At 33.7% G+C, this 17,260-nt stretch overlaps 1 protein-coding gene across 2 annotated transcripts; it reads left to right on the top strand.

Moving 5' to 3' along the window:
* Positions 1-2,352: 2,352 nt before the first annotated feature.
* LOC113402139 (liver carboxylesterase 1F) lies at positions 2,353-15,885 on the top strand. Of its 2 annotated transcripts, XM_026642296.2 has the most exons (15): positions 2,353-3,097; positions 3,265-3,414; positions 5,204-5,341; positions 5,624-5,770; positions 8,479-8,635; positions 8,832-9,043; positions 9,394-9,564; positions 10,112-10,313; positions 11,195-11,382; positions 11,483-11,775; positions 12,392-12,587; positions 13,367-13,482; positions 13,873-13,908; positions 14,979-15,126; positions 15,523-15,885. In XM_026642296.2, exons 1-15 carry the CDS (start codon positions 2,780-2,782, stop codon positions 15,685-15,687), a joined length of 2,637 nt encoding a protein of 878 aa, XP_026498081.1. In that variant the 5' UTR covers positions 2,353-2,779; the 3' UTR covers positions 15,688-15,885. The 2 variants fall into 2 exon arrangements, with proteins under 2 accessions (XP_026498081.1, XP_026498082.1); XM_026642297.2 differs by lacking the exon at positions 13,873-13,908 and having other exon boundaries at positions 2,355-3,097; positions 15,523-15,882.
* Positions 15,886-17,260: the final 1,375 nt, after the last annotated feature.

Genomic DNA, 17,260 nt, shown 5'->3' with positions numbered 1-17,260 from the left:
ATGATACTAAACTATAAATAATTTAATTGCTGAATCTTAACCGTCAGCACAAGTGTAAAGATTTCAGTCAGTAAAAGGTGAACATTCCTGGAACAGTGTTATTAAAATGAATCTAGTGAGACAAATGCCCATTGGTCATTGAATAATTATGAGATCATTCTGGTCAACTGCAGTGCGATTCTGTAACAATTCACTTCGTACCCCACTTGTGAAATGTTGACAACTTACAGTAATATGCCATTTGTTTGTGTATCCTATACATTTTATAAATATAATAATATAAAAATAATAATATCACATTCTTACATTTCTCGCTCGTATTCTTTGGTGAGTTTTGAGTTTTTTTGTTGTAGGATAATCTGTATAAATAGTGATTTAACTTCGAAAAATTGCCTTGTCCAGGGATTTTTTTTATAATTCACGTTGAATACTAGATCCACCTAGACGTTCGAACCCAATCTGTCAAGCATTCCGAAAACAAACAATTCAGTCGTCCGACCGACATGCCTAACATTCCCGGGCACGTCTGTAATCTCGCAAAAATAACAGTTGGATTTTGAAAGGAACTAAATCAAAAAATACCTTTACATAGCGTGTCGCTTTTTGTAAGAACAAACATTCCAACGTTGCTAAAACAACCCGACATTTATTGCAATACAAAACAGATAACCCATTTCTTCTTAAGATGGCTTAAAACAATTTGTAACGAATTTATGACTGAATATGAAGCGGAACGCTAAGCTTCGAATTTATTTTAATTGAAAGTACCATATCATTGGCGAAGGCTTGTCGTGAAACTAAATATGACCGTCTGAAATGTTACTAAAATTATATATAAAAAAAAAAACAGTATAAAGAAGTAATAAATAAAATTCTAATAAATAAAATAAAATATTACCTATATTAAAATAAATAAGTACGTAATATATTTAAAATTATTTTTACATACCCTTTTTCTCACACATACATCTTTTTTTTATGTGTATTTTAAATGTGTGTGTGCGTGGTTTGAAATTACATTAGATACCGATATAAATTTGTTAGACTTTTTGACCGAGAGTTAACGCATGGTTGTCTCCGACTGGCCGGTTAATACTCAAAGAAAAAAAAATCATATTCGTTTTTATATTTTTTATAGAAAAGATTTTATTATTTAAATAACATGCCTATTAATTATGAATACTGTCAGTAGTAGCATTTCTTGTTTGCCTAAATTTTAGAATCCTTATTAATATTCGTAATAAACCTTTTGAGCATGCAAATTGGGTTATGGTTGAATCGTGAATTTTGTATTCTATTTCACAGCGGCAACGATCAGGTCATCGGCTCGTATTAATTAATTATGTAAATACTATATATATTTAAATCAAGACTAAAATTTTATTTTTAATTTATAGTTTAAATTAAAAACTATAAAATTAAAAAAAACTACTGCTTTTTTTAAGGAGTACATTATGCGCAATATAGACTTGTATATTGTGTAATATGCAAGTACTCACAACTTATAAGTATAATATACGTACTCACCTAACCAAACTATACTATTTTATTTATTCGCTTTACAATATATCCACAATAAGCTAATATAAACTCTGTCACTATATAAAACATTTTTATGTGAAATTACGTAATTTTGGCATTAGAATGAAATAACATAATAAGCGGCGAGGCGAGGCGAATCTCCACGGGAATGTATAAACATAAACAGTAAGCACGAATGTATAACGTCATACTCGTACACCTCGCCACTTAGCTCTTCATCCCTGACGTTTTAATCGCCAGAGGTCTTATTTCACGCGATTAGAAGGGTCGTTCTAATTGAGGTTTTAATAAAAATACAAAACATTATAATTTTGTCAGTCTGAACTTCACACAATATTCAATGAGGATTTGTCACATTTATTTTAAGACAGAGATATTGATTAGGTAGAATCAGAAATATTTTACAATCAGCATATTATATACATTTCAATTATACTACTAAAAAAGTATTTATTAGTCATAAGCGTTAGTATCACTACAACGCTGATGCTACTTAAACATAGTGAGGTCTATGTTGTATGTTACAAAGTGGAATAGAAATTATTACAACGCGAACGCTAATGTACGGACACTCACGCACTACACGAACGTGTGTTCGTCGAACGTTGCCGAATAGAGAAGCGAAAAGGGAGCACGCATGTGTAAATGCGGTATGAAATATTTTATTATAAAATAAAATAAATTTATATTTTATGTAAAACGAATATTTATATTAAATTTAAAAATTAAATACTAATAAAAATATATTTATTATTACAACAATAACATAGCATGCTGTTTCTAAACGTACTTTGTTATGTGACTAACTTCAGGCTACTTTGTGTTCGTTAATTTGCAATGACTGATGTCGAAACAACTTGAAATGATAAACAAAAGTATGATAGTCGTGGGCGTTGCCACATTTTGTTTCCCAGATAATTCATTGATTAATACTGTGATAACTTGATAAGGCTTTCGCGTGTTTTGTGACCGTGTACTAGATTTTTAGTATTTATGATATTAAAGATTTGTGTCATACGTCATTTGTTATAGTTATTATAACAAACTGTAAAACGAATGTTTTTTTGATAAATTTATGTTTACTGAATTTATTTATTTTAAATTATAGCATAAACGATATAGTATTGACCGTATACCGAGAGTTTCATTGATAATTTTAGTAAAGAGATTGAAAACTTAGTGTTTATAATATGTGAATCACTCCTAAAATCTTATAAGACCATAGTACCTGTGAAAAATGTTGGGAAATTCTGTGTTAACGTTTTTAGTGTGTGTTTGTATGTGCGTGCATGTGAAATCTCAGTCAAACAAAGATCTGTACAACGGACAATATAAAAACGAGTACTATAACACACGGCAGCAAGATAGTTCGCGTGAATCAAAACTTCCTAACCCCGGAGATAGTAATTATAGAACTTTTTTGTACAATAACCGAAGATATGGAACAGATCCTTCAAGATACAACCCATACAATCCCAACATAAACCAACCGGGTGGCTTTCCATACAATCCAATTGAAAGTAACCCATTGGATAATCAGTTCAAATATAATACAGTAAGTTCATATGATATAGTTCAATAGGTTACATAGCTAGTTCATTAGCACCAGTCCTAGGCTTTTCTTGTTTCATTTTAAGTTCATTACTAAATTATTAGTTCTTGGATTTTAAAAATGCAAAGATTGTATCTTTAATACAATGTACTTTTATTTTGTTTTATCAGAACATCGACCCAAACAATCCAGATGCACTGTTTCCGGGTGTTCTTGGAGGATGGAGAGAGGACTTACAGGGACGTGAGAGAAGAGACTCCCGTCAGTTGAAGCGGGATATCTTTGTTAACACTAACTATGGACAGGTTCAAGGATTTAAGGTAAGATGTGTTTTAAGTTATACAAGTAAATGAGACATTTTTTTATTATGACTAACTGAAAAAACTGCAGAGCAAACGTACATAAAATATAAAACTTACATTAAATACCGTTCATATGTCTTATGAGATTGTAAACTGTCAACAGATTGTAATTAATTATTCAACTTTTAATAAAACATAAAAGTTCAATAGTTTATAATTTTTCAGGTATGTTATAATATATTTTTTACAATTTCACTGAAATTATAATACATCAATAGATTTGAATCTACCAAAATAAAGCATTAAATTTGAAGCAGTATGTTATAATTTAGAGGTCACATTCTTTCATCAATTAGAATCTATCAAGATAGATTATAATCTAACGGTAACAACTAACAATTTTCCAGTAGTATATTTAAGAAATAGGTATTTGTGTATTTGTTTGTTTATATCCTATACCTTTACACAATATTCATTATCATTAAATTGAAACTTTGTACATTTGTTATTTTTATGTGTATAAAGTGTTTACAATAGTTAAATAACCACTAAAATTTGAAATACTTAATTTACTGAAGTTACAGTATAAGTTTGACGAGTCTAACTGACCTCATCTGGTCAGCTCAGTGTCTTTAAAAACTCTCATAAAAATGAACTGACTCATTGCACAGTAACAATAATCATCTCAATAAGTAATATAATGATCAGTTCTCAATGCCAATGATAAACACTTAAATTCAGATATTCTGGTAAGCTAATCTGGTCAGCTAATCTGGTAGAGTTTTTACAAGCATTTTTATTAACCATTATTAACTTACCTACTTTAACAACAAAATAATAGAATCATATAATGATATCAATAGCCCTACTCAAACAAAATATTCTTCCAAAGGTAAATTTAGTCAGTGAGTTTTATTAGTCATTGTCATTGTATTTGATAAGATCATTAAATTAAGTAATTAAATGTCATTGGCTTTTGTTTTGTTTATGTTTTCTAAGAAAATTGTTGTGTGCAATCAACATATAAAAAACTTATTTAAATATAATTATTAAAATTGCTTAAACTCTTAGTTATATATTTGAATAGGGATGGTACATTAGATAAACAGATCTTTATTGTATGCTGCTGATTTAAATTTGGAAGAGTTATAACAAATGAATAATTTTTTATTTATAATTAATTTCATTAATTATAAATAAAAAATAAGTTGGTAGTTGAAGCTTGATATGAAAGAAATATTCTTGAGGAAATTTGGTATAATAATCCTGCCCCATAACTTCCTTAAGAGAAGATAAAGGATTTGCTTAGCAATGGGACATTTAAGAACTGTTTAACTTAAGTTTACAGCAAATGTTATAATTAAACTTAAAATTGTGCTACATTAAAAATGTTTAACATTTCAATCAAATGTTTTTTCCATGGTTGTATATTATGTTCGGTTCTTGCTGGTAGAACTTTTCGCTAGACCACCTGGGTAGGTACCACCCAGTCATTATATATTCTACTGTGAAACAATAATACCCAGTATTGTTATATTCCAGACTGAAGGATGATTGAGCCAGTGTAACTACAGGCACGAGGGACATAACATCTTACTTCCCAAGGTTGGTGGGCGATGTAAGGAATGGTTAATATTTCTTACAGCACCATTGTCTATGAGCGGTGGTGACCACGCACCATCAGGTTCATTTGCTTGTCCGCCTGTAACTGTACCATAAAAAAAATCATATACATTTGAAATTATATACATACTATATGCCTAGTAATTGCTATTATAATATTGTGATTATCTTTTTGTTTTATCAGGTTTATTTATACGACAACCCAGACCCTAATTCAGGATACCGACCATGGTTAACACCGGTGGAGAGAATACAGGGTGAAGTATCGGTGTTCCTTGGCATACCATACGCTCGACCACCTGTCTTAGAAGGGAGGTTTAAGGTAATGTATACTTATTACTAGTTTTTTTGTTACTAGCTATCCGTCCCCGTTTTCCTGAGGTAAATAAGTGTCTATATACATTTGTATTTAGACCCTAATTTTTTGGATTGAAGAACCAACATAAAAAGGATAGGAAAGTTAAAATCCTCGACTTTTCTCTTCTATAATATTGCATGTATTAAAAATTTAAAACCATTTTTGTCTTGATATCGAATAAATTTATTTTATAATGTTCATAAAAATATTCACTAATAGTTTTTTTTTTTTTTTTAATTGTTCTAGCCACCTCGTAGACATCCGGGTTGGCAGCTGATGCAGGCGGTAGACTGGGGGCCCGCCTGCCCACAGCCAGTTAGGTTCACGGGCGCTACGAAGGGTATACGAGACATGGACGAGGACTGTTTATACCTGAACATATTCTCGCCTAATGTAAGTACAAACAAGTATCTTGAAAGGGAATTTGATTATTTGACTGCCTATTTAGTCTAGTTGCTTGCAAACCCGTAGGTCGCGGGTTTCTTTCCCGATGTAGGATAAAAGTCGTATTCATTTTCTCAGTAGAAGCATTTCTAGATATAAGAACTGGTGGAGTTTGGATGTTGTCAATGTTTACACTTCCTTGTTTTGGAAACTTATGAATTACATGTTAAGAGTTAAGTTATAGGGGGTTCTAGGTATATTATTACTTACTTTTATATTTTACAAACGAATTTTGTTAAAATACTTGCATTTTTTGAGATATGTAGTACGATGAATATAATATAATATGATTTTAAGTGATATATATATTTAAATACGGCGTCTTTTGTTTGATTTCTATTTACACAAATGAATATTATACTTGTTTCCAATTTGAAAATATAATTTCGTAAATCTACAAAGAATATATTTCGACATAAAACGAAATAATTTTAAATTAGTAAACAAATTAAATCCGCACCCAACACGAAACATTCCGAATACGTTCGAATCGCGTTCATCAAAAGCGACCGAGGCGGTGTAGTCCAAATTAGACCAATTAAAGCTTAGCAGAGCCTGAATAATGATTCATTTGTGACACGACGGACGTGACACACGTCGCTTCAATCACTCCAAGCGACTCGGTAACGTTACAAATTGAAATTAAGTTTAATTAGCTAATTTACGTTATTGTAGTACTCGTCGGATTCATGCCAGATATATATTTTGTTTCAAAGAGAAATGCTCTTTATTCGATTAGACTTATGAGTTATTTTAAATTGTAATTTTTGATAAGTAAAGTTTAAATCATTTCTATGCCGTTTTGTTCAGGAGTGAATTTACACAAAAATAAAAACTGAGTTTGAACTTAGTGCCATTTCTACTTCGATTTTTTTTTATATAAGTAGGCGGCTGGGAAAATGTGCCGTCTGATGGTAAGTGGTCACCATCGCCCATGGACAATGACACTGTAAGATATGTATATTAACTATTTCATACATCGCCAATGCGCCACCAAACTTGAAAATTAACACGTCCCATGTGCCTGTGGTTACTCTGGCTGGAATCCTTCAAACCGGAACACAATAATTATGAGTACTGCTGTTTGGCGGAATATCTGATGAGTGGATGGCTAACCTACCCAGACGGGTACAAAGCCCTACCACCAAGTTCTTCGTTCAGTTCTATTATATCGGTTGCTAGCTGAATCTGCGGCTTTACTCGCGAAATTTATAAAACACAAACTCCCAACCACTGTTTTACTCCCTTAGGGGTGGGTAGAGTTTTGTAAAATCCGTTCTTAGCGAATGTCTACACCCTATAATTCATGAGATTTCGTGATTAATCAGGGAGTGGTATTTCGCTTTTATGTATACAGCAGATTATACGATTTATTGACTTCCGACTTCGTCCAAACCGCAACTTTATCGTTGTGAGTAAAACAGGAAAACGGCTAAACGACAACGATAAGATTTAAATTCGTGTGCGATAAATTGACAATTTGGTAGTGGAATTGCGCCCAAAAATATAGCTCTTACTATTCTATCTTAATGACATTGCCTTTAAAACCATTTTCTTTCAAACAGTCATGATTCTATCGCGAAAATGCATATATTTTTTTACACCTTTTGTGTAACCATCCCATGGTATTCATTGAAAGACATCTTTGTATTATAATGAATTGTAATAAATATTCCCACTGGTATGAAACACAATGACCACATAGCAACAATAGATCATTGTTCTAGTTTATTTATTGCTGTATGCAAATCATTATTTATTATCTTCAATGCGATACGGTTAATATAAAAATAATTAAATATATAGTTATGTACTACGTGATATAGGATAGTTTAGCTGTGGCCCCGCATATAATGTATACCTTACATTATATGTAAATTTATACAAATGCCATTATTCTCAAATATATTTTTTCAAATTTTCCGCTGTGTCACAATCAAAATATAGTTTTTTCAAGTATGCTTTTATAATCACTTTTGAATAGTTATTCCATAGAATTTAAATAAATGTAAAGCTACTGGATGTAGATTCTAGCGTGAACAACCGGCAAGAAACGCATTAGTTGTGTTTACAATAATAAACGCCGTTAGAAATATTAACCATTCCTTACAACGCCAATGGCCTCTGGCCTGCAATTACACTGGATTCCTTTCTATAATAAGACAATTTTTAGCTTAGTCTATTAATAAAGTTAAATATTTTTGGAATTGGGATTTTATTAATATACTTATAATTATGTACTCCATAGTAGGGTATTGCAAGCCCGCCTGGGTAGGTGCCTTAGTTTATTTATAAGTAAATATGTTCCAACATCCTATGGGTTAACAAATTATAATTTACTTGTATTCGTTCTTTTTTATGGTATAGGTTGGCGCACGAGCATATGGGCCACCTGATGGTGAGTGGTCAGCACCGCCCATAGACAATGGTGCTGTAAGAAATATTAACCATTCCTTACATCGCCAATGCGAGACTCGTTCGAATCGTTCGCGGCTTCATCCGCTTTTTTGGGAGGGGTGGGTTTGGTCGTAGGTTTCAATTATTTATTAAATGCGGTGTAATGCTTTATCCGTGACAGCGTAATAAGCAGACTTTCGCATTTATAATATTAGTATTGATTTTTGCAATTAAAACACCTTTTTTGTTTATCTAAACAGACAGAAGCTGGATCGACAGCGCAGAAATATCCTGTGATGGTATACATTCACGGAGGTCAATTCGCTTCCGGTGCGTCCAACTTATTTCCCGCGCACACGTTAGCCGCCTTCTACGATGTCGTCGTTGTATCTTTTAACTACAGATTGGGAGCTCTGGGTGAGTCATTATATTTTAAAATAAAGGAACAAAAGTTATTTGAAAAAAAATGGCGCCAAATACTCTTTTTTTTTTTTATTATTACTAAATTTTTTACCGTGAAAAACCCATTTTAAAATAGATTACTTTTCATTAATTTTGTTATTTACCATTTCCCAATATTAGTTATCTTTTATTTCTCGTTTTTGTCTCAAAGGCTTCCTCTCAACCGCCGATGAAAATTCTCCTGGTAACTACGGTATACTAGACCAAGCGATGGCACTGCAATGGGTGAGAGACAACATAGGACCGTTCAACGGTGACACTGGTTCCATTACCTTGTTCGGCCCTGGCGCTGGTGCAGCCTCAGCTGGTCTGCTAGCTGTTTATCCTCCAACTAGAGATATCGTTTCAAGAGTGATAGCACAGGTTAGAAAACGAATATACAGTGATTATATCATAATAAACTTTAAAAAAAAAAACTAAATGATGTGTGTATATTTTTTGTGCCTAATACTAATTTTAATTATGAAGATTTTTTTTAATATTTACAATATTTTAAGACTTTTTACATTGAGTCGTTGCCAGTCAAGGTAATGAAAAAAATACTATTATTATTAATTTGGTGTATTAAATAACGTGATTTTTTTTTTAAATTATAATACAATTATTTAAAAAAGCACTCAAACGTCGCAATGTGATACCAATGTTATTGTGTTGCGTATAGATTTTATTAGATTTTTTAAAATATTTAATTAAACTCCTTTTTTAATTTTCAGAGTGGTTCCGCGTTAGCTGACTGGGCACTTATAGAGGATAAATTCCGGGTGCAGAACACATCGTTAGTGTTCGGCAGGCTGCTCGGATGTCCCATCGATTCATCGTGGAAACTTGTCAACTGTTTACGTCAAGGGAGAAGTTTTTATGAACTGGGAAACGCAGAGTTCCAGGTACATCTAGTTTTATTATGTCTTTGCATAGCATTCATTTAATATTTTATTTCTCAGATAAAGATTCAAGATTTCAAGATAAATGAACCTTAGATATACATATTATATGCGTTTTGTTAATAATAATCTTTTTTATAATACAAATATATATATTATGTTACTATAATTTAACTTCAAAAAATCCTATTGCAACTATACAGACATTCAAAACGCATTATTTTTTTCTTAAATGTATAATTAATACAGACAATTTAAATTTTGACCAGTAATGTAATTCAAGTCATTCAGTAATTTAGTCAAAGTTGTTTAATTATCTCTCTCCCACACTCAAATAAATAAATAAATGTTGCGTGAAATACACAGACGTGCATGTGCAACGCTTCACTGCCATTGGTTGTGTAAAGTTACGTTTCGATATTGTGAGTCACATGAAGTTAACATATTTTATATTGATTTTATATTAATTTTCTTTCAAAATCATACATATGCATCTAGAAATAATACCATAGTTATGTATTTTTCAAGTATATGAATTGATTGTTTTTAGCCCAACGTCGGTTTCATCCCGTGGGGTCCTGTGCTCGAGAATAACTTCACATTCCCCGGGGACGAGTGGTACGACGGCTGGCGGGAACGAGACTGGCATTTCCTAGCGACTACTCCCGAAGAGCTGATTGTCAGGCGACAGTTCAATCCTGCCCTGAGATACATGACCGGTGTGACCACACAGGAAGCGGCTTATGTTTTGTGTAAGTATATTTTGCCTTGAGATTTACCACGAGCGATTTTGTTTTGAACATATGTACATTAAACTACAGGGGAATGGTGGTAACTTACGGTTCTGGCTTTTTCCATTTTTAATTTTGAAACATTCGCTAGCCAACAGGGTGGATTTGTTTTGTTGCAGCCTGAGTGAACTCACTACTATAGCCACTTGGACTATATCATATATAATGTAGATACTTCTTTTAAATATTGTTAATAAACTTAACTTAAATATCGAATTAGGACAACCACGTCCTGTAATGATATGTATACAGTTTTGTATTATAAATAAATAAATGTTTCAAAATTTGTTAAAGATTCAAGAGATATAAGTATTCGTATTTACTTAGTTTGAAAATATATATATTTTTTTATGGCATTGATTGGCGGACGAGCATATGGGCCACCTGATGGTAAGTGGTCACCACCGCCCATAGACAAAGGCGCTGTAAGAAATATTAACCATTCCTTACATCACCTAATTATTTAATTTACATGTTTTCTACACAAGTGAATTTCGGGACGGGCTTTTTTATATCATATAAATTGTGCCAAATTTGAAATGACGTTATAAGTTAACAGTAAAAGTTTTTTTGTTTTCTTTTTAGCGCATTTAAATAAATTAAAAGCTTGTTTTTAAAATCTTTTTTATTTTTAATTTGTTGCTGTCTTTGTTCTTACATTAGTCATATTACACACACTGAGACATTTAGTACCTTGCACCTTCGTGAGCGATCAGATCTATACAGTTTTAGATGTTCGTCCTTTGCAGAAAAACTCTATGGTCTACCGCCAAAATGGCCAATATCAATTACCTTTATTTTAAAATAATATAATCAGGTCAGCAATTTTTCGGTCCTTTTAGACACCAACGAATCCCTCGCGCCTGGCTACGAGATAGACGAGCGCTGGTTCAACCAGAAGGTGCAGGAGTTCGTCTTCCGATACAACTACACGCTGAACCCGCGCGGCGTGTACGAGGCCATCCGCTACATGTACACGTACCACCCCGAGCCGCACAACGCCAGCGCCGTGCGCGACCAGTACGTGCACGTGAGTGAGATTGCTTATAATCAATCATCGAACACTCTCATTATAAATATTTGAATGTATTCATTGTCACAGGACCTAGTCATTGAACGTACCGTTACAGTTTCTCTCGGATTTCCTGTACCGCGCCCCGACGGACAAGATGGTAAAGCTACTGCTGGAGCAAAACGTCCCGGTGTACATGTACGTGCTCAACACGACGGTGGAGGCGTTCCGCTGGCCGGAGTGGCGGCAGTACGCACACGATACTGAGCACTTCTTCCTCTCGGGCGCTCCCTTCATGGACCAGGAGTTCTTCCCGAGGAGACACAGAATAGACAGGCAGGCTTGGACACCGAACGACAGGAACATGAGTCACTTCTTTATGAAGGCGTATTCGGATTTTGCGAGATTTGGGTATGTTTTAGTTATAATAATATAAATATGTATATCTCTAGTAAAAAAATAAACTACCTCGCTTGACGAGTGGCTATTTCTTATTCAGGTTGGAAATACAGTGAAAAGCTAAACCAAAATATTTTTGTCAAGGAGTTATCGGTAACAGAATGGTGTTAGTTTTACTCTTCAGTGCCTCGATAATTATATAAAGCCCTTCATCCTGAACATGATCTTTCGGTGGGAGTTTTCCATCGAACTATAAAGAGATGACAATATCTGTGTTTGCGAGTACTATAATATTTCCTGGATAATTTGCAAAAATCGCTCTTAAAGCCGTTGGGAGAATTCGATACAATTAAACTATTTTATAATTTTACCACGAAATTAACCTGTGCAAATTAGCACCTGATCTGAGGAATTACGAAATGATAATGACCTAAGCCGATAAGTCTTCCTTAGGTTCGTAAAGTCCAAGAATTTTTTCTTAGGCACCTCTTGCTTTTTAAATTTTCATGTAAAAAAAACCCTATGAAAGTCCCCAGTACCCAGATGTACTAAAATCACACAGGTTGTAATTAAAATAGTCCGAAGAACAAACAATATTGAATTTCATTTCATTCTTTTGGAATTCCAGTAACCCAACTCGCTCTCGCATCCTGGGCTTGCACTTCGAGATGGCGCAGGCTGGACAACTCCGGTATTTAAATCTGAACACGACCTACAACTCGAGCATCCAACTCAATTACAGACAGACCAAACTGGCCTTCTGGACGGTGTACCTACCCACGGTTATCGGAAGACTTGTGCCTACATATCCACCATTTACAGAGGTTACTTGATTTTCTTAACCTAAATTTGTAATTTAAATCTTTATTACAATAGGCTATTTGACTGGTTTTTAAAATTCATTTTATATTATTTAGTAGAGGTTAAGGAATCCAGTAAAAGTTGTTTTTTAAATTCTGGTACATATTTGCTGAAAAATATGAAATTAAAAATTCAAATCCGAAAACGCTACTTTGACAATATGGCGCTGCAATGGGGTCGTTGACGTCACGTGCCTGTATTGTAATCTGTGCCACATTTAATTCACATACAGTAGGTAAACGAGGTTAACAAGCAAGTGACGTCATCATTAACCCGACCAATCAGAAGCGTTTTGTGTCACGTGACAAACGTTTAAAAAAAACGTTTTAAATAAATAAATTATTATTTTCAACTTTCGTTAATAAATAACCATTTTTAATCTCATAATATATACTGATTACAATAATTGACACTTTATTTTTCGCATTGTCAAATAGCCTATTGTAAAACAATTGTTTCATACATAAACGAAACTACACAAATTTTAACTTATCGCGATATTTTGGCCTAAAATTGTCCGAAATTGCAAAAAAAATGATCAAACGTTACTATTTGTAACGTCTGTCTCTTTTTTATTAAAATGTCGTATATATTTTTTCAATCTGCTAACCTTTCTTGAAAGGACAGTTAAAATGCTAAATATTGCTAACGTAGAAAGTAAATCGCTAAACAACATGCGACGCATTCCCAATAGGCATTCAAATAATCAACGAAGTCACTGATGGAACGTATTGTGTTCCAGTACTGGTGGGAACCGAAGCAGCCTCTCCAAATAGCGTTCTGGTCGGTCTCCAGCGCTTGTCTCGTTCTCATCGTGCTGTTGGTGGTCTGCTGCATGCTGTGGAGGAACGCTAAAAGGTGACTTAAGTAGAAAAATACAGTATTCGTTGGTGGTTACGATCTTTGTGTCAGAATTACTTCGGTATGTATATTTTGTTTTGACTAAATAATAGACTAGTTAAGTATTACGTGAATTAATCTTATTCATTTATTTTATTTTATTCATACTAACAAATCCGAGCCTTAAAAAATGAGGTTATTATCCTGAGGCACTTACGTAGTATTTGAACAGAATTTTTATCATAGTAATATTACTAACATTTAATTTGTTAAAAGAGTAGTAATGTTTGCTAGACTTTTAATTAAATCATTATTAACCCAACAAATAAAAAGTCATCATGTATCTATTATTAACCCAACATTTTCCATTGAAATGCTTTATACTAACGTTACAATTTTTCACAACAGGGCTATACCGCCAAAGTGGAAACTAATACCGACAATGTAGGTGAAATTTACTATGATTATAGATGTTTCACGTACACAAAAGTTATTGCAGAATTGTACTAAAATCAATACATAAATTTAATTTTCGCCATCTCGAAATGAATGTGAAATCGAGAGCTTAAAATTGAATAAATGTTAGGTTTGGTGATCATTTGTGAGAAAGCAACCATTTATTTCATCTCGGGATGAATGTGGTGTTGCTCACGAATTGTAAATATAATATTCAAATTAAAAAAATACCACTAAAATTTATACTCGATATGTATGTTAAGTGTTACGGTTTACGCTTATTTTTGAGTGCTTGTATCATTGGATGTTTTAAAGTGTGTATTTATTTTAGTCAATTCTCCATATTCTGCACATATTGTTGTAAACCGCTTGTCGCTTTATATTTGCTTCTTGTCGTAGTGCTTTATCTATTATATGAAGGTTCAGTAAGTCGTTCTAGTGGCTAGTTTAGGTCCTCTGTTCAAACCCCGGGTCGGGTCAATAAAACGTAAAAACTACTAAAATAACCGGTTGCAAAACACACTTATTTTCGTCACATTTTTACACGAGGACTTTGTTTCAAGAAGGAAGAAAGAGATAATTTTAAGATGTGCTGGATTCGTATACTCAGAATCTCATGGACCTAATTTCGTACCAAAATTTCATATTCCATGTTAGTGCACAGTTGCATTTTAAAATTCTTCGGTTGTACAAGTAGAAGCAAAATGGATAACATCCAAGCTAAACACTGATCACAGAAAGATGTCATAAGATGACAATAAACACATAAAAACTTTTTGTAGCATATTTGAATAAAATATTTTGTAAGCCCCGAAGGGAAGACAGGGGTGTTATGTTAACTAGTGTCTTTGGTGTCGGCTCTTAAGATTGACTTGATCGAGTGTTCTTAAGTATGATTCAAATCTGTTCAGCCATGTGAAGACCGACAGCTTTTTTTATATTTATGATATGTTTACTATCGTGATCATTGGGTTAATTTAGTAAAACAAATATTTACGCTTAATCAATTCCCACAATTTGATATTTAATACAAGCTCATAATATTAAACGTTAAACAGAGAAACGGACAGATACTACAACGGCGACATATTCATGGTCCCCGAGTTGGAGGAGAGCGGCATAGAGAACACCTCGCGCTCCAGAGACGACATATACGAGTACCGAGACGTGCCCGTGAAGAGGGCGCCGCAGGCACTCACGAGAACGGTGAATATACTATATGTAATCCTGTAAAATTAAGATGATAGTATACCATTAAGGTTATCTAAACTTTTTGACCAATTGTAAAATTTAAAATATTGGATAAGGAACGTTTGTGTGCTAAAGATATTACAAAATTAATACAATTTAAGACGATCACATCCAGACTATTTCATATAAACAATTGTATCGAAATTTGTAATTATTAAATTTGAAATGAAAAAAAGAAACCGCGCGAGTTTGCTTTCGCCGGTGCTTCTCGGGTTTCCTTTTAAATCTAGCTGAACGAATGAGATCGAGACTAAGTCCATCCTCTGAGGCCTTCGGGGTCGCAAGCGGCGACTCCCGCGAAACTCTCACGCCTCCTCCTCAAACTGACGCCGGAACCGTCCGGGGCCGCAGATAAGCCAGCCGCAGACGCTGCAGTCGTCGCAGGCGCCGTCGGAGGCGTCCACCGAGTCGGCGCCGGCGCTGCCGCTGCGCGAGAGCGCGCGCCGGCCCGCGCCCGCGCCGCGCGCGCGCTCCGCCACGCAGCTCGTGCGCGGCGTGCCGCAGACCTCCGTGTGACGTGCGTTAAGGTTTTACCCGCGAAGTATTTAAATGTATCCGTAGGGTTTGTAGCGTTTTAAATATCGGTTTTCGATCTCTGCTACGTATTTTGTAGTGACCTACTTTTCAAATCAAATGACAGAACACAATCATTCCAAATTATTATGGTACATTCCAGTGGCGGGAGAAGTGAGTATAATAGAATAATTATGGTATTTCGATTCAAGTTCAAAGGTGTATATTTATACTTCAACCGTCGAAATTATCACTCAGTTATAAGAGTAAGAAAATAAAAAAACAGCTAAAGAATCATATAATTATTATTTGTAGCACGATTTTTTATCTATTTTCAGCCAATTTTGGATAATACTAGAAAAATGTTCTCATAGTTCGCAAGATTAGGAAAAAAGAAAGGCTATCCATAAGAAATAATACTTCATTATATATTTAAATAATACATGAAGCGCGAAATTAACCATTAAAAATTTAGAAAACGTCTCAAAACTCACGCTCTAGTATTATATTATTAATGGAAATAACCGTGTAATTCGCCCGTACACTTAATTTTTGGACTAAACGATTCTCTTATTTTCTCTTATACAGGAAATGATAGTTTAAAATAACTGGTAAATAGATAATATAATACTTGTAGGCAGCTATAATTTTGCATCAACAAATGAATATTTACAACTAGTTTTCGCATACGGTTTCGCACGCGTATCAGGGGAGGGGGGGGGCGATCTTAGGTTCTCGATATAAAAAAGTACCCTATCTCCTTCCCTGGGGATCAAGCTTGCTTCATACTGAATTTCATCAAATTCGGCTTAGTGATTTAACCGTGTAAGCATGAAACAGACAAGCAGACCAGTTACTAACGCATTTACAATATTTCTGTAGATATGCACGCGTGTGTGAAGTAAAATTTTTATTGAGAGCGAAACTACATGTAGGTACGTGTACGTACACGCGATCTGTGCTGTGTGGGTGTGCATATGAAATGTCCATATGTTTGTTCTCTTTTTCGTTAACAATTATATGACCACCGTTAGTTAATTTTACCTCGTAAGGTTGTCCATAACTATGTTGCCATTGCTAAAGCGCTTTAGACTGACATACTCTAAGTTCTAAGCTTATTATGAACGTAAGATACAAGTTTTAAACATATTTTATTAAGTTACCGACTATTTTATTTTTATAATTATTTTTTTGTTTTCATTTTAAACTATTTTAACAGTACGTAGTATTTAATATTTTCAGTACAGCCGGAGTATGATTTAAAAAGCCAAGTGAAATTTTAGTAATTTTAAATTGTCGAGGCAATTATAGTTTTAAGTGTAAATGTTTGTGATCGTCCGTCCGTCCATTATGAGATATGTGCCTTTAGGTGCCTAAATTACTTAACAAATGAAAGTATTTATTATACCTCGTTGAATGTATATTTTTTTATTTTAAAACGTATATTACTGCCAATGTTTATAGCAATGTGAAATAAAACGTTTTAATGAGAATTTTCTTTTATTATTTTGCCTTGAAATTACCTAAAATCTAAATTAATACATTCCCATCAATAAAAAAAAAGCAATTTTTACAT

The sequence above is a fragment of the Vanessa tameamea genome, chromosome 2 (assembly GCF_037043105.1).
Source record: "Vanessa tameamea isolate UH-Manoa-2023 chromosome 2, ilVanTame1 primary haplotype, whole genome shotgun sequence".
NCBI classification, from domain to species: Eukaryota; Metazoa; Arthropoda; class Insecta; order Lepidoptera; family Nymphalidae; genus Vanessa; species Vanessa tameamea.
The sequence above is the reverse complement of the archived record's forward strand: the minus strand, read 5'-3'. Positions and strand labels throughout refer to the sequence as shown.